The following is a 27,464-nucleotide window of genomic DNA, read 5'->3' as shown; positions in this document are numbered from 1 at the left end:
CAAGTGGATGTCCCCTTGTTATTTCTGCTGGAGAGCATGGTCTTAAACTTGTCAATATACTTTTGTCAGCAGACTCTACTTCATACAAATTTTAGCTGTAGCAAAAGGAGAGGGTACAGAGTAATAGAAAAGTTATAGGCTTAACTTACAACTTTGGAAAACTCAGCAGTGGCCACAGAACTGGAAAAGGTGTTTTCATTCCAATCCCAAAGAAAGGCAATGCCAAAGAATGTTCAAACTACTGCACAATTGCACTCATCTCACTTGCTAACAAAGTAATGCTCAAAGTTCTCCAAGCCAGGCTTCAACAGTATGTGAACTTAGAGATGTTCAAGCTGGATTTAGAAAAGGCAGAGGAACCAGAGATCAAATTGCCAACATTCACTGGATCATCGAAAAAGCAAAAGAGTTCCAGAAAAATATCTGCTTCTGTTTTATTAACTACACCAAAGCCTTCGACTGTGTGGATCAAAACAAACTGGAAAATTCTTAAAGGAGATGAGAATACCAGACCACCTTACCTGCCTCTTGAGAAATCTGTATGCAGGTCAAGAAGCAAGAGTTAGAACTGGACGTGGAACAGAGGACTGGTTCCAAACAGAGAAAGGAATACATCAAGGCTGTATATTGTCACCCTGCTTATTTAAGTTATATGCGGAGTATATCATGTGAAATGTCAGGCTGGATGAAGCACAAGCTGGAATCAAGATTGCCGGGAGAAATATCAATAACCTCAGATATGCGGATGATACCACCCTTATATAAGGCAGAAAGCCAAGAGGAACTAAAGAGCCTCTTGATGAAAGTGAAAGAGGAGAGTGAAAAAGTTGGCTTAAAACTGAACATTCAGAAAACTAAGATCATAGCATCCAGTCCCATCATTTCATGGCATAGATGGGGAAACAATGCAAACAGTGACAGACTTTATTTTTTTGGGCTCCAAAATAACTGTAGATGGTGATTGCAGCCATGGAATTAAAAAGATGCTTGCTCCTTTAAAGAAAATCTATGACCAACCTAGACAGCATATTAAAAAGCAGAGACATTACTTTGCTGACAAAGGTCCAAATAGTCAAGGCTATGGTTTTTCCAGTAATCATGTATGGATGTGAGAGATGGAATATAAAGCTGAGTACTGAAGAATCGATGCTTTTGAACTGTGGTGTTGGAGAGTCCCTTGGACTGCAAGATCAAACCAGTCCATCCTAAAGGAGATCAGCCCTGAATATTCATTGGAAGGACTGATGCTGAAGCTGAAACTCTAATACTTTGGTCACCTGATTTGAAGAAGTGACTCATTGGAAAAGACCCTGATGCTGGGAAAGATTGAGGGCAGGAGGAGAAGGGATGGCAGAGGATGAGATGGTTGGATGGCATCACTGACTTGATGGACATGAGTTTGAGTAAGCTCCAGGAGTTGGTGATGGACAGGGGAGCCTGACGTGCTGCAGTCCATGGGGTTGCAAAGAGTCGGACACGACTGAGCGACTGAACTGAAATGACTGATAGGCGTTAACACTGGCTGAAACTGAAAAATACAGAAACAGTGCTGGGACGAGGCCTCGAACTAGTGCTGAGCACAGTGTACCAGCCCCTGGTGCTTCTTTCAGAAGGTTTCACCTGCATCCAGCTCTTTCCACTGTTTTCAATGGTGTGGTGCAGACACTGGCCAGCAGCACCTCAAAGAGGAAAACTGTCTAAGTTTTTAATAGTACTATTTTGCTAGTGTCATCATTTGAATCAACCATCAGCCGCTTTGTAGTATTTCTCTATTGGCTTATTAAGAGATGATATATCCTGTATGCTGTTGGCTTGTAACATAACTCTCACAATGAACCTCTGTTAAGTAAATTATTGGCGAAGACAGTCTCTGAAACAACCAGCAAACAATTTGCTGAAACAATTTATCTCCTCAGGAGATAAGTTATCCTTAACAAAATTTCAGTCATAATCATGGTTATCACTAAAGACTGTTTCTCTGTTTCTAAACTTTACATAGATGAAATCTAACTGTGTATATTCTTTTATGATATGCTTCTCCACTGAATACTGTATTTATGAGACTTATCATGTGTTAACTTGTAAAGCATTTTTTGAGGTTGATGTACATTTTCCAAATTAATTTAGTAATTCCCTTTTTTATTTTTTTTTGAAGTAAGTATGTATAAAAAATAAATGTGCACACCATTAGACTACCATTTTGGGAATTCTCTGGTGGTCTGGTGGTTAGAATTCTGCCCTTTCACTGATGAGGGTGTGGATTTGATCCCTGGTAGGGTCTAAGATCTCAATAAGCCATGTGGCATGATAAAAACAAAACAAAAAAATCCCCATTTTCCTGTGATAACCATAATGGAAAAGAGTGTAAAGAAAGAATGTATGTATGTGTATAACTGAACTTAAATAAAAATTTTAAGAAGGTTATCACTTTTCCTCAGGTTTCAATCTCATAGAAATGTAAGTTTTGCGAAGAGTGCCTTCTTCCAGGATGCATTAGGGTCTGGCTGTCAGCATGGAGGCACCGAGTGATCTCAGTAGAGAGGGGCCAACAAGGCAGCTTCGTGTCACTGCCTGTGGATAGAACTGAGGGACTGGTCTTCCTAGGATAAACAGTTCACAGCAGATTCTGCCAGCCTGTGGACCTATCTCTAACTTCCACAGTGAGCTTAAAATTATCTGAGAAAGACTTATATCTCATTGAAAGAAGTATTTGGATACAAAAGTCCTTGGTACAAGACAGCCAGACATGACTCATATTAAAAAGAAAAAAAAATTCATCTGTGTATGAATTTTATGGTGTTATCATAAATACATTCATGCTGTATCACACATTCTATTAAGAAGCACTGTCAATCACCAGCTCTCTCTGCAGACTGGCACCCCACCTGATTGCCTCGCACTACATCAGGACCTTGACGGCACCAGAGGACCAGGCTCCTGTGGGCCTGGCCTGCCATGAGGGCCTGGCGGTTCACTGCACTCGGAACTCCAAGTTTTCTTTAAAGAGCGTATCCAAAACTCTCCACGGGCTTAATTTTTCCTTCCACGTTAAAAAATACAGCAAAAAGACGAAAACCTGAATAATAAAGTGAGAAATCAGGGAACTCTGTAACAATGGTGATTTTACATAAAAAATTATTTGAAGGATTCACTATATCCTGAGACAATTCAGAAGGTAGTAAAATCTTCAAAATCTGTTACTAGAAGTTTCTAATCTTAAAATTACATTAAAATTGGACACTAAAGTCATGTTCTTGAAAAAAAAAAAAAAGGTGTGATTTCAATGAAATGGTGTCAATGAAAGAGCACCTCTGAAAATTCTCTCCTCCATCAGGTTAAGAGAAAACTGACAAAAATTCTCAGAAGCAACTTTTTTAAAACTCAGTCATTTCCCAGAAAACACCACACGCAAGGCAGTCCTGGACAGGACTCCGCTCTCTCATGGACCAAGAAGCCTTTTCCCGGGGGTGTTTGTTGAGATAATTACAAGCAACTGTATAATTCTGTGGCTGCCTGAGATGACGGACAACTGTTGGGACTAATTCAAAAGCTTAAAGGGAAATGAGATGCTCAGAGGGGCTCTGAAAGCTGTCATATTCCTGGACGTCAGCCACACATGTCGCGGGGCTGAACGCATCCTCACGGAAAACCTGGGCACTTACCCATGGCTGAGCCTGAGGCTCTGTGCGGCAGGAAGTTCTTTCGGAAATGAAAAACTCGTTGTACAACACCTTCTCTAATTAGTAGTCAGCCAGCAGCACGACCTTGGGGAGCCACCCTACCCCTCCTGAACGTCTCAACTTTCTGACTGGATTGAAGCTGTGTATGTGGGCGCCCATATGTTTAGGTCAAAGTATGTGTGTGTGAGAGAACACGAATGTGGCTGTTCATGGATGGACTTGAGATGAACAAAGACGGCTCAGAAACTACAAATGTCTGCATGCATATTTGCACTTTTTCATCTGATTTCATCAGATACAGGAGTCAATTACTCAAAAATAGTTATGAATGATTAATAAGACCAGATCTCTGGTAGGCCTTTTACAGTAGTGAATTCTAAGGAAAGAAGATTTAGAAGCCACATACATACATACACACACATGCATACACATGTATTTGCTATAAGTGAGTAGAGGCCTCTTAATATTGTCTATGTGTGTTTATTTTACAGAAGAAAGATGAAAGAAGGATAGTAGCCAGAAAGATAAGAATAATAAAATTAAACATACACAAGTTAATCACATAAAAGATGCGGAAATATATTCAAATAATTGCAAGCCTATAATAAACAGTATAAATTAGATTACTTCATATTGAATTTTTTATCTGTAGGTTTAATATATTATTTCTGTTCTAACCCCAAATTTTATTCATGAAAAATTAAGACCAACTTTAAGAAGCTTCAATATTCACCTTTATTATTTATAAAAAAAATTAAGGTATCAGAGTGCATATGGTGTGCTGCGATCTTGGTTTTGCACATTTATTCACGTTGTTTACATTATTTCAACTGTAATAAACAAACCATAGGGTATCTTTACAATACCTGATACAGATTTAAGCTGTCTGGCACTTATACATGTATTTTGGTTCATTCTGATGCTCTGCACGTCAAGAGATACTAAGAATGATTGGCCTGAAAGAACTCCCAGATGAAGAGTGATTGAAGCAGTTATCTGCTCCAGCAATAGCCACGCATTTATTTGTGCCGGTTTTATTTTTTCCCCTTAATTGAATGTAAACGTTTGCCAAAAAAAAGAAAAAAAATCTGGAAATGAAGTTCTGTTACTTTTTAGTCCAATAAATAATTTAGCTACGCTTAATGTAGCTTTTTTAAGGCCTTCATACCATTCAAAAAAATTAAGTCAACCATGTTAAAACCCTGTTCATTTATAAAATAAAAAATAGAATTTTACAGGTTTGCAGTTAAAAGTTACTGTTCAAATCCTCTCATGCATGTAAGAGCTGCAACCCAACTGAAAGTCCTTGGTGCTGGCACCCAGGGCACAGCCCGCTGCCAGCAATGTGAGGCATTAAGAAAACACCATGATGTCAGAGGTCTAGATTTACATGTATTAAGCCACACGCCAGCAAATTCTCTGATAAATACACATCATTTTAATAATCAGTATTTGATAGCGGATGAAAACATGCATTAGACTAAAAATGCCACAGATTTGCTTTTATATCCATTCACTATAAAACCTTCTTTTTTAAAATGTAAAGTCTTGGTTCCTATCTTAGAATACACAATAATCAGGAGGATACATGATGGGGAGCCAGTTTTCAGTAAAAGACGCACAATGGGTCCATCCAAGCAGCTTCATCAGCTGTAATAAAACATGAAAATAATAAAACATACAAAAATACTATTAAAAAATAGATGTTCCAAGCTCAGAATTTAGGGTAAATTCTGTGTTAAATACGTAGCAATAATAAAGAAGTAGCAGGTAGAACTTTCCTTCCATCCAACCCACCATCAACCCACCCACCCACCTTCCTTCCTACCAACCAGTGTTCTTCATGACCAACTAGTCTACCAACTTTCCTACCAACCAACCTGAAAGTGAAAGTTGCTCAGTCATCTCCGACTCTTTGCAACCCCATGGACTATATAGTCCATGGACTTCTCCAGGCCAGAATACTGGAGTGGGCAGCCTTTCCCTTCTCCAGGGGATCTTCCCAACCCAGGGATCGAACCCAGGTCTCTCACATTGCAGGCGGATTCTTTACCATCTGAGCCACTAGGGAAGCCCAAGAATACTGGAGTGGGTAGCCTATCCCTTCTCCAGGGGATCTTCCTGACCCAGGAATAGAACCGGGGTCTCCTGCATTGCAGGTGGATTCTTTACCAACTGAGCTGCCAGGGAAGCCCACCAACCAACCTCCCTGGTGATTATCACCATCCAGGGAGACTTTCCTGCTTCCCTCCCGTCTTCTTCCCCATCAACATGACTTGACCTGCTCCTTTCTTCCTTCCCATCCTAGCTTCCCTGCTCTAGGTGTTAGGAAAAAGCATTCAACAAAGTCACTTCCCACTTGCAAGAAACTTATGTTCTGTTCAGGAAAGTAAAAAGCTATTGAACAGATGAATAAATAAGTAAATAATTAAGAATATATCCGGTATATAGTAAAAATAAAATTTGCTGTTAATGCAGATTGGGAGGGGGTGGGTGTCAGTCACACAGACAGGGGAAGCAGAGGGCGGACGTGAGCGACATGAGAATGAGACGTGAGACATCGGTGAGCTGGGCGGGGGAGAATGGCAGCAGCAGGACCCCCTGGGCCTCACGAGCCACGGGGGATGTGGATAGTACTCTGAATGTGACGGAGCTTCAGCCCGAGGGTATGAAGCTGTCCTTTCCAGCTGCTGTGTGGAGAACAGACAGCCGGTGAGCGGACAGAGACAAGGTGTGCAATGTGCCCTGCTGAGCGAGTCTGGGTAGACGGCTGGCTTCACAAGTACAAGCGCTGGGTTTAGAGAGTCCGTGACAGGACGATACTACTAGCTGGTTCCAGGAAGAGCTCCCTCCACCTCCTCGAAGCTCTGCACACGTGAACTGAGATCTAACAGGGCTTCCCTGGTGGCTCAGAGGTACACAATCCGCCTGCCAACGCGGGAGACAAGGGACGGATTCCCGATCTGGGAGGACCCCACCTGCCTCGCAGCAGCTAAGCTGATGTGCGCCACAACCACCAGGCCTGTGCCCCAGAGCCTGGGAACTGCAACTGCTGAGGCCTGTGCGCCCTGGAGCCCCTGCTCTGCGACAAGAGACGCCACCACGATGAGAAGCCCGCTCAGCGCAACCACAGAGGAGCCCTCAATCACGGCAACTCAACAACAGCCCACACAGCAATGAAGATTCCCAAGGTAATAAAAACATTTTTTGATAAAACAAAAATTTCAAATGTTTTATAATCTGAACTGACTTGGTAAAGATACACAGAAGAGGTCCAAGAGAAAAGGTAAGCTATAGTTTACCAAAAACGGCCACAGGTGAGTTTTTACTGCCACCTGAAATATGAAGACCAGGCCCCTGGCCGCCTTGGCGTGACCAGCTCTCAACTGTCATCTACCTTTTTGGCATAAACTAATCATGTTGGTCCAAAGACAAGATGAGGCTGAAACAATTTCTTCAGAATTCACCAAGTTTCTACACTTGACATTTAACTTGTGCAGAAAGCTCAGGCACAGAACTTGCTTGCATATAAACACATGGTAAAATAAAAAATGGCCTATCCTTTTAAATGACAAAGCAAATCAAACAGACTCTAAAAGCTCAACCATTTTGGCTCTGAGCCAACATGTATTTAAAGAGAATTATTTGTTTCCTTCGTAAAGGAAACCTATCTTCTAACTACACAATATTTGCAACACATTTTGCCTGTGTTGAAAACACTAGAGGCTAAATATAGGTTTTCTAGACAGGAGTGAAAAATGTTAAAAAAAAAAGTAAACAGCTTACTATCTTTCATGCATTTATAGTGTATTTCCCATCACGTTAATTAGACTAATAATTAAAAGTCACGATGAAGCTGGTGTTATCCTGTCACCACGAGGCTTCTGTCTTGCCACTAACGACACTGAAACGACACTCCACATTGCTGATTTAAGTACTGAGTACAAGTCACTTACTTGAATACAGTTTTTCCAGTTTTCTTTTGTTGGTTTTTCTTCTACAAGTTTGGTTGCAAATTTAAGGCCTCTCCCATACATTTTATTCACTAATGCATGTTTGTATGCAAATGTCAAAACCTAGGATATAAAACAAGATACAGCTTATCTACAAAATAGTTTACAATTTAAGCTATTGCTTTAATAATGAAAGAACTGAAGCATTAACAGAAGTGTAATTTTTCAAATGAACATATCACATCAAGCCAATTTTTGAAACTTTTTAAAAGAACAATTGGTGTCTTTAAAAGACCGGAGTATTGCAAAGAACAGATAATTGATTGGGGGAATAAAGCTATTATGATAAATCATTAGCAGTTACTTGTAACCATTTATTTTTTCCTGCCTCAGTAGACCATGTTTTGTCAAGACCCTTCACTATGACCCATCCATCTTGGGTGGCCCTGCATGGCATGGCTGATGGCTTCATTCAATGACACAAGCCCCTTCAGCACAAGGCTGTCATCCATGAAAGGGGTTTATATGCAATAGTCTCTACTTTTAGAATGTGGAGAATGTCCTCAAAGAAAGGAACCCACTCCCATTTATATGTACTCTAGAGTCAAGCAAAGGGTTCAACACCCGTTGCTACAAACACAGTAAACAGATAGGTAATAGAATGCAGAAGCGGCCCTGAATGACAGAAGCACTATGGCAAGAAGAGAATTACTGTAACAATTTTACTGTGACGCTCAAGTGTTTAGCCAGGTTCTTACTCATCTTTTCCCAGCAGCAAGTGCCGTGTCTGGCACACGGCAGACATGTGGTAGCTGCTGCAGTAACAGTGAGTATTGCTGATGCCCATCCCGGCTCTCAACACTCACTCCTGAGAGCCTGCGGGAGCCCACAGCCCACATCAGAAGCCAGCCACCCGCCTTGGCCCGCACGGTCAGCGCTGCAGGGGCAGGCCTGGCTCAAGCTCCAGGCGCTGATTCCATATCTAAATTCTTAACCTCTGGGGCTGACTCCTTCAGTCTCCAGAACGCAACTGAGTTCCTTCTCTAACCACACTTCTGTCCTCAGGAGGAAAACCCTGGTGGACAGGAAGAATTTCCTCCTACTTCCATCCAGAGGTCGTTACTACTAATTACCACAGCTGTTCTTGAAAACAAGCATCTGTCTGCTTAAAACAAACAAACAAAAATCAACAACACACCCAAGAGTCTGTGCTGGGTAAGAAGCATTCCACTGACTTCATTTCCTTTATGTCCAGGAAAAAGACAGGCTGACCGCTCCTGCAGTTACATAATCTCTACCCTAAGAATTATGGCTGAGCGCCAGAAGGGATTTAAAATGCTTCTATAATGAAAATCCAAAAAGCTCATCCAGGTTGCTTTTTCTAAAACTAGGTTTTAAAAACTGGTCAGCTATAAATCGAGGTGGTATCTCCTCAGCAGTTAGAGCCTGGAGGGAAATAACACACACCGGAACTAACCAGAATACCCTCGCCTCCAACCCTGACAAGCGAGCATGTGGACAGGTGTGGGAGGCAGAAGACAGCTCCCAGGTGCCTCAGTTTGGGCTCCTACGTAAACAGCGTGACCCGAGCCTCCAGCTCCATATATACTCTCCAACTCTTTCCAAACTAGCGTGGCCACTGGTAACCATGCACACAGACAGAACAACGGTCAAGTGGTTTTCAAAGCTGGGAAGCCAGGGGGACACCTTGCTAGGACCATGGCTTCTTCAGAGCCCAGCTCAGCTTCCATCCATGTACTCTGTCCTCTCTGGTCAGCCTGCCGGGCCCAAGAGAGGCCTGGGACACATCCTCAAGAGCTGGGCCCAAACAAAAAGCAGAAAGGGTACCTTATTGTCAAAGAGATCGGTCCATTTAGTCGTCTCCCAGAAGGTCTCCGTCAGAGAGTCCAGGGTGCTCTCTCCTTCCTCCTCTCGCCCCTCTGAGTCGCTCGACACGGCACCATCTTGATCCTGGGCCTGGAGAAGGTGGTCAGCCAGGGCGCAGCCTTTCCGGCAGAGCGCATCTACCAGCGTCGACTTCTGCTTGTCCATGTCACTGCACACCAAGCCCAGAACAGTCCACAGGTCAGTAACACAGCATTAAGAACACAGCCTTATCTGAGATTAAACTCATGCACCTTTCGCCTGAGCTTTACAACACAGCAACATCGTATAGCCCTGGATAGATGTTTGCTGGTGTGACAACATAAGCCATGTATTCACACGCACGGATTACATGAGTGGGGTCGCTGTACTTGGTTGAAGCAGCCATAGGCAACAGAGGGGAGAGTGCTGGGTTCTAAATTCTGTTGGCTACAGAAGTCTTAGAACAGCATCTTCTAAGTGTTTAGGCTTCTCGTAAATATCACTTATTACATATTTCTGTAGTTGTGAACTTCTGTACATGCGCAGAAATGCAACGTTTACTCTGCATGTGCCAGCAAGTGTTCTCAGTATTCTAACGTATTAACTCATCTATACTCAGAATAATTCTGTGAGTAAGCGACCACCAATGGCCCCTCATTTTCCACAGGAGGAAACTGAGGCACAAAGCGATCAGGCCATCTGTTCAAGGCCCCAGCCAGGAAGTGGCAGGGCCAGGACTCAGCTCCGCGGTTGGTCCCGCCACTGCTGCTCCCATTCCCAAGGTCCCCTGCTTTCCAGGCAGGCGTCTCTGTTTTTGGATGTATTCCAAGTGCCCAGAATAATGCCTGGCACGGAACACTCAATAAACCGTTGAAGAATGAAACGCAGTAACTGCCTACACTCTGGGGAACAGCGTGCGCTTCAGAAAGCTTGCTTACTTGAGGCACCCTGTCCAACTCGTGCGCAAACAAGGACTAAAGTGCTCAGATGACGACCAGAAGGCACTCAAACACAGGACGGACAGGCTGTCTAATGATAAGGAGGATTCTGAAGGATGCAGAGTGAAACGTGCCCCATATAAAATCCACAGACTACCAAGTCAACAGTAATCAGTACAATAGACAACTAAAACGAGAAGGGAAAAAACCCCCAAACAACGCAGTAACCTGCTACAACCTAAGCTACCCACCTTGATACATTTGCAATGCAGATGAAATTATGCCGAAAAGATGCCAAAGAGTTTATCAGCAAAGAGTTTCAAAGTTTTAAAAGAGCCCACTCTTACATCTTTTCATGGAGACGTTTCCAGGGACCTGACATGCTTGGTCACTCTGGACTTGAGAACAGAAGGACGGATGGGCTTGGGGCAACTATGCAGCTTTTTATTTAATGGGGTCCCCTCACCCCCAACCTTGTAGATGCTGGGCAGCATCTGGAACGTCTCAGGAGTATTTCACTTGTGCTCACAGTAACTCCAGGAGTCAGGCACAGGCACGGCGCCCACTCTGTGAAGAAGCAGGGCCGTGGAACAAGAAGGGGCAAGCATGGCAGGGTCTGGACATCTGGTCACCCATGGCATCCTGACCGACTGTGCCTGCTGCCCCAAGAAGGGCTGGAGGACGCAGAGGGTGGAGGCCAGGCTGGGGGGAGGCTGTGCTGGACAAGCCGGGCCTGGATTAGGTCACCTGTAAGATGCCCTGCTATTTCCACATTTTCTGATCCAACAGTTCAGATTCCATATATCTGGAATATTCTTTTCCTCCCCTCTTCCGAGAACTGACCTGCTCAGATTAAATACATATCATTCCATGAGGTTTTTCCCTCCTCAAAAAAAAAAAGTCAGCTCTCCTTCCCATAAGCGTTCACAATTTAAAATACTTCTTCTCTCAGTCACATTCTATCTCACCATTTCATCTTCCATATTAGACAGTACATTTTCTAAGAGTAGAGACTGTCTGGTTCTTTCTTTTTTTAACATTCCTCTCAAGGGTGTCCCAAGCAGTGTTTGCTCAATAAACACCTCTGAATCAAATTTAGTTAGGGACTGATAAAGGTGGCAACAGATACATTTGAGGAAGCAACTTCAATCAGACACTTTAGTGGCCAGAGTAAATTGTAGTCTAAATGTAATTAAAACTTAGTATTAGATCACCTAAAAAAATTAGAATTTTTAAGATTACAAAATGGCTGTCTTACAATTGTTGACACAAGTGACTTAAGTGAAAAAGCAGTTTTGCATGGAAATGAGAAATTAATGCTCCTAGGAATCCCTTGTACATAACTGGCAGCTACACTGTCCACTATTATTATTTTTTTAAACACCCAAAACATTTTGTATTGGGATATAAGTCAATTCCACTATAATTAGTAACAAGAACATAGCAATGTTTCAAGAAGGCTCCGTGGAAGGATGCTGACAATGGCCAACCACCTATCTTGCAAACATTTTATTCTGCAAAACTGCTGCTTGTAAGATTCATAAGACCTTTATCAGCAGTATGAATGATGTAATGCCAAGAGCTCCAGCAGTTTACCATCAAGCATTTTGTATTTAAAAAAAAATCCTGACTGCAGCAGGTGGAATCTCGAAAGGAAATGACCGTCCTTTCAGGCAGTCTGCACAGTTTCTGTTTATTAGTTTATAGCAACTCTAAGAGGAGGTGGGACTTTCTACCCTTGTCAGTTAAGGACCCTGGGGTTGGAAACAAACCCAGGCTACAGAGGAAGAAGTGATCCTGGACGATCCATCAGGAGATGAAGGCAGGAGCTCACGACGGGTAGACCGTCACAGCAGCACGTGGAAACACTCTCACATGGAGGGAAACTAATAAACGCACAAATCTGGCTTCACATAGTTTTACATATCACACTAGGGTTTATTACGGCTAAACTATAATCCCCCTTCTCAAGTATTTCTGTCAACCAGTTTCATAAAACTGAGGTTGCTAGATAATAGTTTTAAGCTAATTTTCTTTTCATTTTATTAAGCGTTACAAGCTGAATTTGGAGTATGTCATACTATTATTCGTCAATAAAAGGTTGAAAAATTAGTTTTATAGGCTGCTATGTGCTTCTCCATATGTCCAGTTCACACAAACCCCCAAATGGCTGGACTGTGTGATGACAGTCACTCTAATCTCTCCACCACGACAGCACCTGATGGTGGAGAAAGCCAATGACTTTGCTTTTTCTTAAACGACTAGAGAAAACTACCACCAAATATTTAAGGATGGAGTATCCCCAACCTGATAACTCCCAACGATAAGGATATAAACAAATACCAGAAAAGGAGGATATTTTCAATAACCAAAAAAAGTCACCAAGAAATGAGATGCAAGAAAGAGTATTTACTGGTTAGGTACTTTTTTATAATAGCTGCATCAGGCCTGGGGTCAGTCTTCATCGCAATATAAACTGCTAGGGCTGTTTGATCTATGTGAGAAATTACAGCATTTGCAGCTTCAACAATTTCGTTCAGTCTTTTCATTCGTTCCTGAGGAGGAAAGAGAAGAATAAATAAGAAAAAGGAAGTATCTCTGAGCAGCCAGACTCTGAGGAGTGACAACCGCAGTGGTGCAGGAGCAGGCGGGCTGCAGGCCAGGGCCGGGTGCCACCTCCCGGAGTGACCTTCGTGACCACCAGCACCTCTAGAGAACCTGAGCGCAGACGGGAAAATACCTGCCCCTACACTCCCAGCCAGCAATGAACAGTAAGACTCAGCCAGAGACCAAGCTCATAGAGACGTAAAGTGTTTTCTCCAAGGCAACCCCTTTCCCGGGTATCTTATCAAGACTTAAGAAATGTGATTGGCTATGTTACCCTGGTTGCACACCACACGCAAACAGGAGTAAGAAAAGCACTAGCTGATGAGTCTCACTTTGAGGACTGCAGTGTGGCGGCCCCAGGAATCTGCTCCCATCGGTACCTTCTGGCTCACGCTCAACCCTTCAGGACTCTGAGCTGATCAGGGCTATAAGCACCGTCTACAGCCACGGCTCCCAGCGGGAGCCGGTCCAGTCAAGACAGCTGGGAGCTAGGACAATCAAACACACAGGAGGATCACTCTGCTTCTGCTGCAGCTGCTCAGGCTTCCAGGAGGCCAGGACCACTGCCTTCTGCTTCCAGCTGTTTTCGGGTCAAGGTGAACAGAGCAATCCTTAGGGTTTCCTATCTCCTCTTTCTCCCATTGACCGAACAAGACCAGCTAAGAATATTCGTTCAACCAAATGATATAGTAATGGCCAAGTCCAGAGCTTTAGGAAAATAGCTCAACAGATCATTCAAGGTGAGGAAACATGTTTTCAGTCACCAGGAAGAGATGATCAGGACTGGATCTTTATTTCAAATGCAAACATTATATAATACTGCAAGCAAAGTAATACACTCATAGTAAAAAATAAGCATGCCCAACCTTTTCAGCATCCAACTGATGAAGTCGTGCAACGTACAAAGGAAGGTAATTAGGGTACGTTTCCTTCAATTCATTATAAATGTCACTAGAATCCAGCCTATGGAAATAAGAAAGAAACAGTCATTATTTAGTTCTTTTAGAAAGAAAAATATCTGTCACTCCTATTTAATACTGTTTTGAAGCTCCAGTCAATATCCTAATGCATCGATCTGAAATATAATTATTGACAAAGATTTACAGGTAGTATAAATCCATGTCTCTAGAAAACCAAAAGAATAAAACTGAAAATTATTTCAATTATGAGTTCAGTAAGATGGCTGGATAAAAATAAGCATCAACAGCTTTCCTACATACCAGCTACAACTCAATTTATTAAAAGGAAGCAGGAAAAATTCAAAAAGAGTTAAGATGAAAAGATCTAGAAAGGTCTAAGATCTACAAAGAAGGAAAATTTACACTTTCTTGAAAAATCTGAAGTCTTGAATGAGTACAGAGACAAATGTTGCATGTTCCCGGCTAGGGAAGCTGAGTAAACTATATTCTTGCTGATTATATGTTGGGAGGAACAGCAGCTGAGGTTGGGGTTTGCCACACTGGGTGTGATGTCACTGCTTCCCAGCGCGGGCAGGGCCTCGGGGTCTCAGCGGTGCCCGGCCGGGCAGACCCTCCGCTTCAAAATCAGGGGCTGAGCAGGAAGGAGTCCCTGCCTCTTAACCAAATTCACCCAGGACTTGGCCTCAGCAACTGCTGTTCCTCCATTGTCTGCGTGTTCCCAGGATCATTTCCAGATGCCTGAAAATGTGGTTTTAAATTTGCTCATAACCAAACTGTAACTGGAAAACCAGGATCCGCCCACCTGCTACGTGTATAAACACAGAGACAGGTAACGACGGGACACTGATGATCTCCGCAGAGCGGGCAAACGGTGACAGGTTTTCTTTGCACCTTCCAATAAAGTTCCCTTCCAAGAGCAAATGAGGATAGGATTAAAATAAAAACTCTCATTACAAAGGGGAATTCAAAAATAAACAGAATTATAGGAAAAATTTAGAAGCACCTGCAATCCTATTCACTGTGGACATTTCTGAATACAGTCTTTGCATATTTACTAAGGGCTGGTGCAGCTGGGAAAAGAGAAGTAAACACTTGGAAGATTCAAAGCCATTTAGAACTTACTTTGTCATCCACTGAATTTTAAGATCTCGTAACGCTTCGGTGAACTCTTCTTTCAGATCTTTCTCTTTTTCCGAGTCTTTTTCCTTGTCCTTGCTGCCGTTCTTAGTCTTTGTTGGAGGAGATATCAGGTAATAATGAACAGGGATTACATCCTGCGGAGAGAGTCTTAAATTAACACGCCTGATTATTTTGCCTACTTAGAAATCTTCACTAGCTGAACAGCACGTTAACACGGGCTGCCCCTGAGCGGTACTACATTGCACTTTGGATTCTAAGGGCCACAATGCATCTCAAGTTCCAATCTGTGATCAAAGTCATTTTCTCCCAAACTTTAGGGAGATGATGCTTCTACTATCTCCTTTAAAACAAAGGAAATAAGGACAAATTTTTCCCCATGTATGTGTATTTGGTATTCTTGGTTTTCTGTGAAAGATTAACTACAAAAAAGTACTGAGCGATCACATTTTATTTCTGAGGAGGGAAATTAATTAGAATTGAAAAAAGGAAAGATCCTCTTTTCTAAGTAAATTTAAAGAGAAATTTCTTTCTTTATTCAACTGAGACCCCAAGACGTGCAAGGTAATTGCTCTAAAACAAAGCAGACAAGGGCCTTCAGCGCTGCGGGAAGACAGCCAACAAATGGGGTAACGGGTGAGTAAATAAACAACTTGGGTAACGACACAGAGTATCAGGAGAACAGACCAGGGTGAGGGCACGGTGTGACAGCTGGGTAAGGGGGGCTGGTGGGGAGCCTGTGTAGACAAAGTTGTTAACAGAGACAGTCTAAGGAGCTGATGTCTGAGCTCATGGAGCCTCAGTGACCTAAATGAGAGAACTGCAATGAACCTAAAGAACCAAAACGAGGCGGGGAAGGAGCACTTGCAGGGACAAGACGAGCAAGGGCAGAAACTTGAGCGGGGGCGGCAAGCGCAGGGCGAGCTGCTGAGACTCGGGCGGTGGCACAGGGAGCCGAGCTGACAGGACACGGTTAGAGAGGACGGGGGTTATTCCGAGCCCAACAGGAGGAGCCGGGCACAAGGCAGTGGCATGATCAAAGATCTGTGCTCTTGGCTGACTAACACTGGATCCTGGATGGATGAACCATTCTGGTTGGCGCTTAAGAACTCTTTAATACGATATTTTGGAGACTGGATGACAGAGGGCAAAAGTGGAGAGAGAGCGGAACAAGTTGGCAAGAAGCCCGGGTTTCCTGACACAGCTTGGAAAGGAAGAATGGCTGAGAGAAGAAATGAACAGACCGGGGATGCCCCGTGAGTGCAGGGCCGATGGTGTCTGCTGGGGTGCTTAAGACGAGGGGCTGGACGAGACCAGCAGGGGTAGAGAGAGGGAAGACAGTGGGCCCTGGTGTGGGCCACAGCGCTCCATCGCGGGGGGACCGTCTGAGGCCACCGGGAGAGGGAACTGTCAACCTGGCTGCACAGTGGCCATGGGCACTGACGGGGGAGTGGCTGCAGGGGAGGCGGGCAGGGGGTCGGCAGTGAAGGCCGAGTGAGAGGGAGTCGAGGAGAGAAGGGGAAGTAAACAGGTAGAGATGGTTCTGAGAAGTTCTGCTTTGACGAGAGCCCATGTAACTACCTCGATCTGCATCTATTTCATCAACGTGTACATCTACTCTTGAGAAAAGTTAAAGCGGTGTCTGGGCAATGACAGCCCATGTTATACTTGCTGTTTTTGACCCAATAACTAAGCGGCCCTAATTACATCATTATTAAGACAACTTCTAAAATTCTATCTTCAGGTTTATAGTAAAAGTGGTGCTAAGCTAAAATCTTCTATGTGTTTTCATTAACGGAGCTGCTGCAATTGAAACAAATGGCACTTCTGATGTTTTTAAGGCCCCAATCACGTAATTTCAGGAAAAAACTCTGCACGGGTTGAGCCACAAAACAGTACTGGCTTCATCTTTGCTAAAACAGGCTTCTGAGGTGTGAATGCTACATAAAATACGTCCATTCTGACAGCTTCCACAATTAAACTTTACCTGGGGGTACTGTAACAGGAAGCACGGGAGCCACTGGGTAGCAGTGCTAAGAAAACAACAACTGCTGTTTCAGGAGGACTCACTCCAAGCGCAGAAACCCACGGGCGGGGAGCAATCTAAGAAATCCACTCTTGGCCATTCTGGCGCCATGCAACCTCTGAGGTCAGGGGGCCAGAGCCCGTGGACAAAGGCCTCCAGAGACATGTGAGCCCGGGGAGAGGAGAGGGTCCCTGCCACCACCCTGCTCACCCCTCAAGGTTCACTGTCCTGGGTGGGCGCTGGCCTGCGCTGGAGCCAGGTCAGAAGTGCTGGCACCCTGGAGTCAATGATTCGTCACCAAGTTCTTAAAGGGACAGACACTTTGTGTCATCTGTGTAGCAGAGGCCACACACCTAAAACTTCGAGGGGGAAGTGACTCCAACCTCTGCCCCACTCCCTTGGAGTCACGCTCCTGTGCGGTGCTGGACTTGCCCAGGGGAGGGCACTGGGCAACCAGCACTCCCTCTGACCGAATGTGCGTCCCCCTGGGGACCCCGCCTCCTCGCCTGAGCAGGGAGAGGGACAAACTTCAGGAGGGGAAGCCTCTCTGTTGTGAGGCAATGCCTCCTCTGAGGCCCACAGGTAAGGCATTGGCTAAGATGTTTTAGTAAAGAGAGAAAACAGTTGAATTTAAAATGAACAATCCATTAAACAGAACTGATGATTAACAATGAACTCTAACAAAGATCTATATATAGATAGAGAAAAACCATATATAATAGCAACCATAAACTACACTGAAAATGCAAGAGACGGGGGAAGTTAATGATGAAGGATCTTGATTAGGTAATCAGCATTATATACATTAAATATATAACAAATTAGTAATTATAAATGTTAACACTGTCCCATAACAAAAGTCCAAGACAAGCACTACTTTTTATTATTAAATGTTATGGACATGGCAGTTTTAATCCCCAACCAAAAAAAAGAAGTTATTTTTTATTTATTTTATCATGGTCATCTGTTCTTTTTGTCAAAACATATTTTTACAACTCAACTTCTAAAGGGCTTAGTATAGGGTCAATTTAACAGAAATAATTTTATACCATTAAATCAAAAGAAATCTTGATTATGATTTAAAAAGACAGTCAAAAAAGACTATTCAGAGCAGAAATGCTAGAAGTTTCTCTACAGCAGACAATAGTAAGCCTTTTTTTAAAGAAAAAAAATCACTCCAGCTATTCACAAAGAATTTCAGCAGTGTTTGAATTTATCAACAGTTAGAAAATCACACCTATCTGCCAAATCAGTAACTATTCTTTGGACAATAAAACACACCACCATTTAAATTCTGGTTCAAAACATAATACCTTTATCTCTTAAATTATTTAAAAAATATAAATTCAAAATTTTAATATCTTCACACAAAGTAAAATAGCTATTTTAAAAACTAATATCATATTTGAGTGCTATTTATGATGTTAACTATATTCTTTCACATTACAATGAACTTAAAAATGGGTAGCATACATTTTCAAATCAAAAGTCACTGAGACCCAGAGGACAAATCCACTGAAGATTATGTACAAAAAGTTGGTATTTTGTTCAGGTGATAAATTATATATATATAAAATTTTATAATATATAATTAAAATATAAACTATATGTTTATATAAAATATATAATGTGAAATTATAATTTATATAAATTTATATTACATAATTATATATATAATTTTATCATTGTAATGCGATTAGAAAACTATAAAAATGATTATTTTTAAAATAAGAGTGTCCCATGCACTTGCACTGAAGACGTGGGAGAAATGGAGGCGGTGACTCCAACTATCAGCTCTAGAAGCTTCCTAACCACAGGAATAAGGTTTCTATTCATATGATAGTTTCTTATCTCAAGTAATCTAATACTAACAAAATTCACCAAAATTCCCAAAGACCAACCAGACTACACAACAGGAAGAAAACACCCGCTCTGCCTTTGAGACGTGCACCGTCTTTTGAGTAGGCAGAGAATGCCTGCCCTCATTCTCTGAAGTAGTAGCTTTCAGGATTCAGGATGTTTTCAAAATGAATCAAAGATCAGCTACACACAAAATGAAATTACAGTTTTGTGAGCCTGATGAACTGACACTTTGTTTCATTCTGTTTTTGTTTTAACGCTGGTTAAGTTCCACTGGATGAATCGGCAGGGCCTTCCAATGGGTCAAGATGCTCAGCTGAGGAATGTGGTCTTCAGAGAAGACAATGTTCCTTTATCCCCCTGTGGTGCATTTTGTTTGAACAGTCTTTACCGTTACATAGTAATACAGAATTTCAGAAGTCATTTTAATAAAGACAATTGATCTTTTATAAAATGGTGATCCCCATTTTCAGATCACTATGAATTTTCTAGATCACTAGAAACAGCATTATCTTTTGTTTCTATCTCAAAGCACTAACTCTCACCCTGCAGTACTTACTGCCTGAGCCATACATCTCTACAACAATGCATGATGTCAGCAGGTCCTCTTCTCTAAAGTAGACTTGAAGAAGAGTTTTTCAAGTTAAATTTCGCTCCAGCAGCCAGTCAGAGACTGTCTTAAAAAGCAGCAGGGGAGCAGGTCAGGTCACTTACTAGTTATGGTCTTAAGGTCTGCTCATGCTCAGTGTAAGTTTTAATTTGGGGCCAACAGTTCTTAACTCCTGTTCCTGCTACACCCGCTGCTCTTTTTGTCTCTGCCTTTCTAGAACTAAGAAGACGCAAGGGCAGGAAATACACTTCACTTTAAATATTTTAATAATATTTTATTAATCAAATCATCCCACTTATGAAATGTCTTTAGACTTTAAAAATAACTTTGTCATATATAGCTAAAAAAAAAAAAACACAACACATTCATCTCTCTATATGATTTTAGAAATTCAAAAGTTCAAGTATTATTCCTTGGTCATACACGTAGAGTACGAAATGAACAGTATTAGAATTTTCTCTATACACAAATAAACCAGGGGTCTTCAAGAAATTTATGGCAGGAAACAACATTTCAGAGAGCAGTATGTCAACACTGATAAGCTAAAAGCATTATACTGCAGAACTCAAAGAAAGGAAACTAAGGGAGAGATTTTTTTAAAAAGATAATAGTGACAGAAAAAGAAGTTTAACTAATATGCAAATAAGGCTTTAAGACATCTTTGTAAAGAACTGACAATCAGTACCTTTTTAAATTTTCCTTGTCGTTTTGCTGCAGACTGCCCCTGGGAGTTAGAAGGACATTCTGTAAGAAAACATGCAAAATCTACACAGGATGGTGACACCACCTCTGCCTAATTCTCGTCCAGCTTCCGTTCTACCTGGATGTGTCTTAGAAGGGTCGGGTCTGTCACCAAAATGGCAGGCTTTTAAAGAAAGCAATCCCGCCACTTGAATTGTGTTTTTTGGGAATAAAAGTGCACTCAAAAATGTTATTCCTAAGGGTCAATGTATTGCAACAATTCGTAAAGCAAAATCCCATCAGTTATCACAACAGTTTTGAAGATGTTAAAAGTTAGCTGACGGTTCAGAGCCGGATTTTCAAGGACATCACAGCAAGCACACACGTCCAGGCGCTAGGACAGCATCATCCGAGGTGACTGGGAGCATCAGCGAGGAGCAACATGGACCACAGTTACCTTCACCACCGCCCAAAGCTTAAGAAACGCAGCCCCAGACTGAGGTCAGATGAAATAAACAATGTGCTGCGAATGACAATTAACTCTATGGCTTTAGGATTCCTCAAGAAAATCTACCCTGGTAAGTAATAACTACAGCCAATCCCGTCTGCTTACAATTTAATTTCACAATGGCCTCTTAAAGAATACAGCCAGGAAGCAGAGCTCTGAGTGGCTAAAAGCGAACTTCCACGATCACAATACTCTTCTGCCTTACTCATTACAGGTAGCGGACACTTCAGAAGAGTTGTCTGGATGAGAAGCCTCGCTGGTGAGGCCCCAGAGCAGAGGCAGCAATGTTTCCCTTACCGGAAAATGAAATCTCCCTAAAAAAGACTACTAGGACTTCTCAAAATCAGTGCATCTATGAATTCCAGAAACTACGGATTCACTGCACATTACACTGAATGTTTATAACTTACACTAAAGTACACATAAGCAAACAGTATGAACTGAAGTAAGACTCAAGGAATGTTAGGGAAAACAACTCCTAAGGACAAAAGTCACAACTGATGACACTTCTCTGTTAGCAAATAAACCATCTTTGGTTCAACAGTGGTTAAAAAATCAATGAGCATACTTGTTAAGATGTTTGAGATCTATTCATTTTGATAACAGCACTCATAAATTCCAGAATTAAGTGGTAGATTTACTTTGTAAGAACTAAAGCTGAAGAGAAATGTAAAATTGTTAAGAACGACAACTTTTATTGGCATGGAGATGAAATGACTTTAGGACAAAAGGAAATATACCCATATAATAAACACTGTTCTCACAATAAATCTGTAATGAAAACAGATGGAAAGCAAAACAGATACCATCAAACCCAACATTTACCTCTAAAATATAACCACCAGATATGTTTTTAACAAGAGGCGCAATTTTGAAACTACAACACCAAAAGAATCATCTTGCAGTTATCTCTATAATTACACAAAATTCCCATAAGAGAAAGGTCTGTGCAAGTGAAAATTACTGCTTATTAGCAACAATTGTTCTGACTGGTTTTTAGAAGTCACCCAAGAAGATCTGATTTTTTCCCTGTATCCACAATACTACATTCTTAAAACTCAATAAATTCTCTAATTTTAAACATCCCATTCACTTAAGACAAGTTTAATCTGGATCTATGTATTTCATGGGAAGTTCAAGTACAGTAACCGTGCAAGACAGGACAGGTTCAAGGCCCAAGAACTTAGACTTGGGAAAAAAGAATACTAAATATATAAAAATACAACCAAACATTAATTAACCTTTACTAATAACTTGGGAAAAAAACTATTAAATTTCATTTTCCAGAGAGATTTTCTCTTTTACTGTAATGTGGAATTAATTTCCATTTTTAAAGAAAAGGAAATTTTAGAACAGGCAATTTCAATTTAAAAAAAAACAAAAAAACTACTTACAGCTTTCTTTCCAAGTTCAGTCTTTGACAACGTTAAGGATCCTGTGAGGTAGCACCCAGGTCCGGCCCCTTTAGGTATTCTAATCAGAAGATTCAAAAGAGGAGAAAAGGAACAAAATAGAGTGTTTCACAAGGGTAATTAGGGGGAAAAACATCACAACAACTGCATCCTGAAATGATTCCCTTAGCTAAGATTTCAAAAGCCAAAGGGAGAAATAACTTATCTCTAAAGGGGCATGACAACGCAGTCTAAGTGTAGCCTCAGGCAATAAACTAGCACTTTAAAGACCACAGAGAATCAGACAGACACTGAAAGCAAGTCATGTTATCACTTACTTGTCATCGGGTAAGGAAGTGACAAAGAACGGCTGGTTGTATTTGGGGGGTAACGTCAAGTTACTTGATTTCTTCTTTCCTAGAAGTGCAAGGCTATGATTCTCATGGATATCTAAGCTCAGGGTATTAGACAACCTATGAGAAACAATGAATGGGAGATCTTTCAGACGTTCCAGATCACTGATTTGCTCGTGACGGATCTGCAGTCGAATTGTGTAATCTCCTTTCTCCAGTTTCAAGGAATACTGCAAAAGAAAAGTATTTGGGAAGAGTGAAGTTGAGCCACATGAACGAAAGCCATCACCTAGGGGACAGACAGTAGACGCCCCCTTACACAGTGCTCAGTGTGCGACGCGCAGGGCACATTACGACGCACACATTTACACGGGCACAACATCCCGACTGTGCAGGTGAGCAAGGCTGAGGGCCAGAGTCGTCACGTGACCTGGCCGGGTCACGTGCAGAGTAGAGAATCAGGGAGCTGAAGGCGGCTCTGGCTCTGGAGCCCTGTGCCTCCTACAACAACAGGCTACTCCTACGCTCTCAGCTGACTCCGTCTCCACTCAAAGGCAATGACCTCCCTGTTCATGGGTCTTCATAGGCACGTATAAAACAACACGAGAATGAGCGAAACTGAGGTGCTGTGTAATATCGCAGACAGACACAGACGCTTGTTTCCATACACACGACTGGTAACCTTTGGATTACATCCAACACGCCACCCCGCTTACTGCAGACAGCAGAAACGGGAGCCCGTGGACATGAAGGAATATGAATCTACTCAGCACTGTGCTCCATCCAGTCAAGCTGCTCAAGAGGATGGAACACTGTCCTCTCTGTACCAACAGGTTCTTCTGAGACTAAAGCAACCGCAGGAGCGGCTGCAACAGTAACCCGTCCGCACTCGGGACACGTGCCTGGCCTCGCCGTGATGAGAATGGAAACCATTCCTTAAGTGACTGAAACCCTACAGAGGTTATTTTTACTATTTAGCACTGAATTATTAATGTTACAGGAAATATGTAATTTCTTGGTCATAACATTTCAATCAGGGATAAAATTCTTATAAATGCTAGGATTAAGAGACTGTTTTCCTTCCAAACGACAGTGCCAGGCACAGCGCCTGGCGGACAGTCAGTGATCAGTACTCAGCCCGCCGACAAGGAACACATCCCAGAGTTCTAATAACCTGAGGACAGGTGCTCAGATCCAGTTCAGACCTGGGACCACTTTTCGGTGCTCACGTATCCTGATGGTTTGCTCTCAGCATTCAGATGGCAGTGAGCACAGGGTCGGAAGGAGAATAATGAAAGGCTCTGCCAGCCGGTGTCCGTGAGCGTCCTTCTGGGCCCCTCTTGACCCAAAGCCAGACGGAGCCCAAAGGTGCAGCTGTGCAGCTGCAGCAGACAGAGGAGCTGCCAGCCTCGTGTCAAGCACTGAACACGCATCACAAAGCAGGGACGTCACCAGAGCAAGAATCCGGGCTTCACTGGCTCAGGAAACGGCTTCTGTGAATTCTAAAAATCACTGCCCACTTCCTACCTGATGAGGATACGCGTCGCCGGAGCCCATCTGTCTCTTGTTCTGGTCAAATATGATCCAGAGCTGACTGTCGAATTCCGACTCATACAATAACTCACAGAGCAGCGGGCAGCTGGGGGTCACTTCCCCGCTTTTGGGCTGTAAAAAAAAAAAAAAAAGAATGATTACTTGAAATGGTTTATACGATTTCTAACAGATCTGTAATACTGTTATCGATGAAACTTACATTAAAAGTATTAAACACATTTTATTGAGGTAACCAATCTTAAAAATGCAGAACACTCAGTATTTAGGGACTAAAAAAACGTATTTCTCCTTTACAAGGTTTAAAAAACACAAACCTAGGTAACTGCATTCATTTATAAAGCAATATGTATTCTTTAGGACGCTTAATTCATTGGTTTTTAATAAAACAAATATATTTATAAGGTTGAAATTAGACAATCCACCAGTATCAAACCTCTCCCCAGCGGTAGCTCATATTATGCTTCAATAAGAGTTTTACTAAAATCTTACTGATTCTCCATAAACTTCGATCTGACATTTATGCTCATCTCAACTACCTTTACCACCCATTCAACCAAGGAGCCATTCTGACGTCTCACTGTGTCAACACAGAGAGCAAAGAGGCCCAGTTTCCTAATCAGAAGGCAGCTGGCTTCGACAAGACACTGAACCAGAGGACAGGTACCGGAGGACAGATGTCAGTGACGACAACTAAGACTCAAAGGTTAGGTCGCCACGAAGTAAGAAGCTGTGACTTCAGATCTGAATGGTGCTTACATCATTATATATCATAATTTCCCAAAGAATAACTCTAAACTAGCCAGTGTTATTTATTTGATTCTATTTCATATATATGTATGTATACACACACACCCCCATTGAACACACTGTCCTTCCCTTTTTTATGATTTATAAAAACACAGAAATTTGTTGCAAGGGTATACCTGATCACACAAACACTTACTTGATGAAAGTTGTAAGTCAGGATCATCTCATAAAGTTGACGATTATTTGGCAAAACATCTCTCGATCCTAAAGGTTTTGTTTTTGCACTCAGTGGGCTGTAATCAGACAATTGCATAAGAGTCAAAGGTTCATTTCAATGAGAAAAAACTATAAGCAGCGAAAACTATGGCAAATCACAATAACTGATAAATGAGCATTCCTGGACACTATGCTTCCCAGTGTATTTTATAACACTTTAATCATTAACTTACATAATTCTTTATTGACCAAACCACAGAAACACACAAAGTTAAAACTCTGCAGCATTAAAAAGGTAACACCCTTTTCATGATAAAAACATTTTCAACTACCAACTAAGAGTCCTAATGTAATCAGATCCTGGTACTAGCGTGATGATCCTTAATGGGGCTGAAGGACAGGTCTGAACGCAGACAGTCCTGCCCTTGTCACAGGGTGGGTCCTGTCAGGTGCCCCCGAGGGCTCCAGGTGCATGTCACGTAAGGTCTCCCCAGAGACCTGTCCAGTTTTCTAGGCTGGAAAGTCATGCAGTGAATTTTCATCTCCAGCCTTCATGTGACTTAAGGAAAAAAAAGACCCTTTCCAAGGAGCGCAGAGGGCCCTCCCACCCCCTTGAAACCCAACACTGTCGCCCTGAAGCATGTAAGATACCGCAGTGTTTGCACCCAGCTCTTCAGAGTTATGCAGGGAGCCAGGTCTTCATACTTCAAGGAGGACTGCACGTCAAAACGGTTGATTCCTTCTGATGCATGCTATGAAGGATATTTATCAAATTAGTTTCTCCAACTTACTGAAAATGAACTACATTTTAAAATACTTAAACCTCAAATAAATGTGTCAAATACAAAGTTTGTAAGCACCCATTAAAAAAGACTATTGCTATTTCCTGAACATAGGTAATGTCCCCATTAAAATTTAAATCTAACCATCGACATTATTTCACAGTGACATGCATAACTGACCTTGAAAATGATGGAAAGGTGAACTTACAATGTTTAACTGTGGAGCAGTACATACAATCCCATGGAAAGAAACAGTGTAGTCAATGTTGACATCGCTGAGACTTGCCCACCAGCGAGCAATGCAAAACTCGATTGCTTTCCCACCCTACAGAGAAAAATGAAACATACTGTAAATGTGTGAATCACAAAATACAAACAGATTTGCACAGAGAGAAAACTCCAAGAATCTTGTTATTAGCTACGCCTGCTGCTGCTGCTAAGTCGCTTCAGTCATGTCCAACTCTGTGCAACCCCATAGACGGCAGCCCACCAGGCTTCCCGTCCCTGGGATTCTTCAGGCAAGAACACTGGAGTGGGTTGCCATTTCCTTCAGTGAATGAAAGTGAAAAGTGAAAGTGAAGTCACTCAGTCGTGTCCAACTGTAGCGACCCCATGGACTGCAGCCTACCAGGCTCCTCCGTCCATGGGATTTTAGCTACGCCTGGAGTTACCCAAATCAGCTGCAGAGACAGAGCACAGGTATTTAAATACACAGTTATCTACCCATAATCCTAAACTGCTTGTTGTAAGAGATCTGAGACGGTTTCCAAGTACATATAATAAATTAACAGTGAAAACAACCAGAATAAAAACAGGACCAAAGGAAAAATCATTAAGAACGATGGCAAGAGAAGGGGTATGACAGCTGTGTAGGAATTTTCAGTAGTCACAGGTAGTAGTCTTGGGCTCAGAGCTGCCTGGCAACCATGGTCAAATGAAATTATGGTCCCTCCATTCTTTCTTTTTATTAAAAAAATCAGAAACAAAAGCTGTTCCTTGGATACTGAGTTTTCAATTTTCTAGTAATCAGTGTACTCAGTTCAGTCTCTCAGTCATGTCTGACTCTTTGTGACCCCATGGACTGCAGCACACCAGGCTTCCCTGTTTATCACCAACTCCCTGAGCTTGCTCAAACTCAAGTCCATCGAGTCAGTGATGCCATCCAACCATCTCATCCTCTGTTGTCCCCTTCTCCTCCTGCCCTCAATTTTTCCCAGCATCAGGGTCTTTTCCAATGAGTCAGTTCTTCACATCAGGTGGCCAAAGTATTGGAGTTTCAGCTTCAGCATCAGTCCTTTCAATGAATATTCAGGTTGATTTCCTTTAGGACTGACTGGTTGGATCTCCTTGCAGTCCAAGGGACTCTCAAGAGTCTTTTCCAGCACCACAGTTCAAAAGCATCAATTCTTCGGCGCTCAGCTTTCTTTATGGTCCGACTCTCACATCCATACGTGACTGCTGGAAAAACCATAGCTTTGACTAGATGAATCTTTGTTGGCAAAGTTATGTTTCTGCTTTTTAATATGCTGTCTAGGTTGATCAAAGCTTTTCTTCCAAGGAGCAAGCGTCTTTTAATTTCATGGCTGCAGTCATCATCTGCAATGATTCTGGAGCCCAAGAAAATAAAGTCTCACT

At 42.2% G+C, this 27,464-nt stretch overlaps 1 protein-coding gene across 3 annotated transcripts in view; it reads right to left on the bottom strand.

Annotated features, from left to right (window-relative positions):
- Positions 1 to 4,391: 4,391 nt before the first annotated feature.
- Positions 4,392 to 27,464, bottom strand: part of TPP2 (tripeptidyl peptidase 2) — a 58,612-nt gene continuing 35,539 nt past the window's right edge. The window contains exons 18-30 of one of the 3 annotated variants that reach the window (XM_005213952.3): positions 26,038 to 26,154; positions 25,699 to 25,799; positions 25,028 to 25,124; positions 24,058 to 24,195; positions 22,516 to 22,760; positions 22,181 to 22,259; positions 20,283 to 20,321; positions 15,087 to 15,238; positions 13,911 to 14,007; positions 12,862 to 12,992; positions 9,482 to 9,689; positions 7,637 to 7,756; positions 4,392 to 5,330 (exon numbers count right to left, since the gene is read on the bottom strand). In XM_005213952.3, the coding sequence (XP_005214009.1) occupies positions 5,241 to 5,330; positions 7,637 to 7,756; positions 9,482 to 9,689; positions 12,862 to 12,992; positions 13,911 to 14,007; positions 15,087 to 15,238; positions 20,283 to 20,321; positions 22,181 to 22,259; positions 22,516 to 22,760; positions 24,058 to 24,195; positions 25,028 to 25,124; positions 25,699 to 25,799; positions 26,038 to 26,154 (1,614 nt within the window). In that variant the 3' untranslated portion in view covers positions 4,392 to 5,240. 3 annotated transcript variants of the gene reach the window in all.

The sequence above is a fragment of the Bos taurus genome, chromosome 12 (assembly GCF_002263795.3).
Source record: "Bos taurus isolate L1 Dominette 01449 registration number 42190680 breed Hereford chromosome 12, ARS-UCD2.0, whole genome shotgun sequence".
NCBI lineage: Eukaryota > Metazoa > Chordata > Mammalia > Artiodactyla > Bovidae > Bos > Bos taurus.
This window is presented reverse-complemented; position numbering and strand designations above follow the sequence as displayed.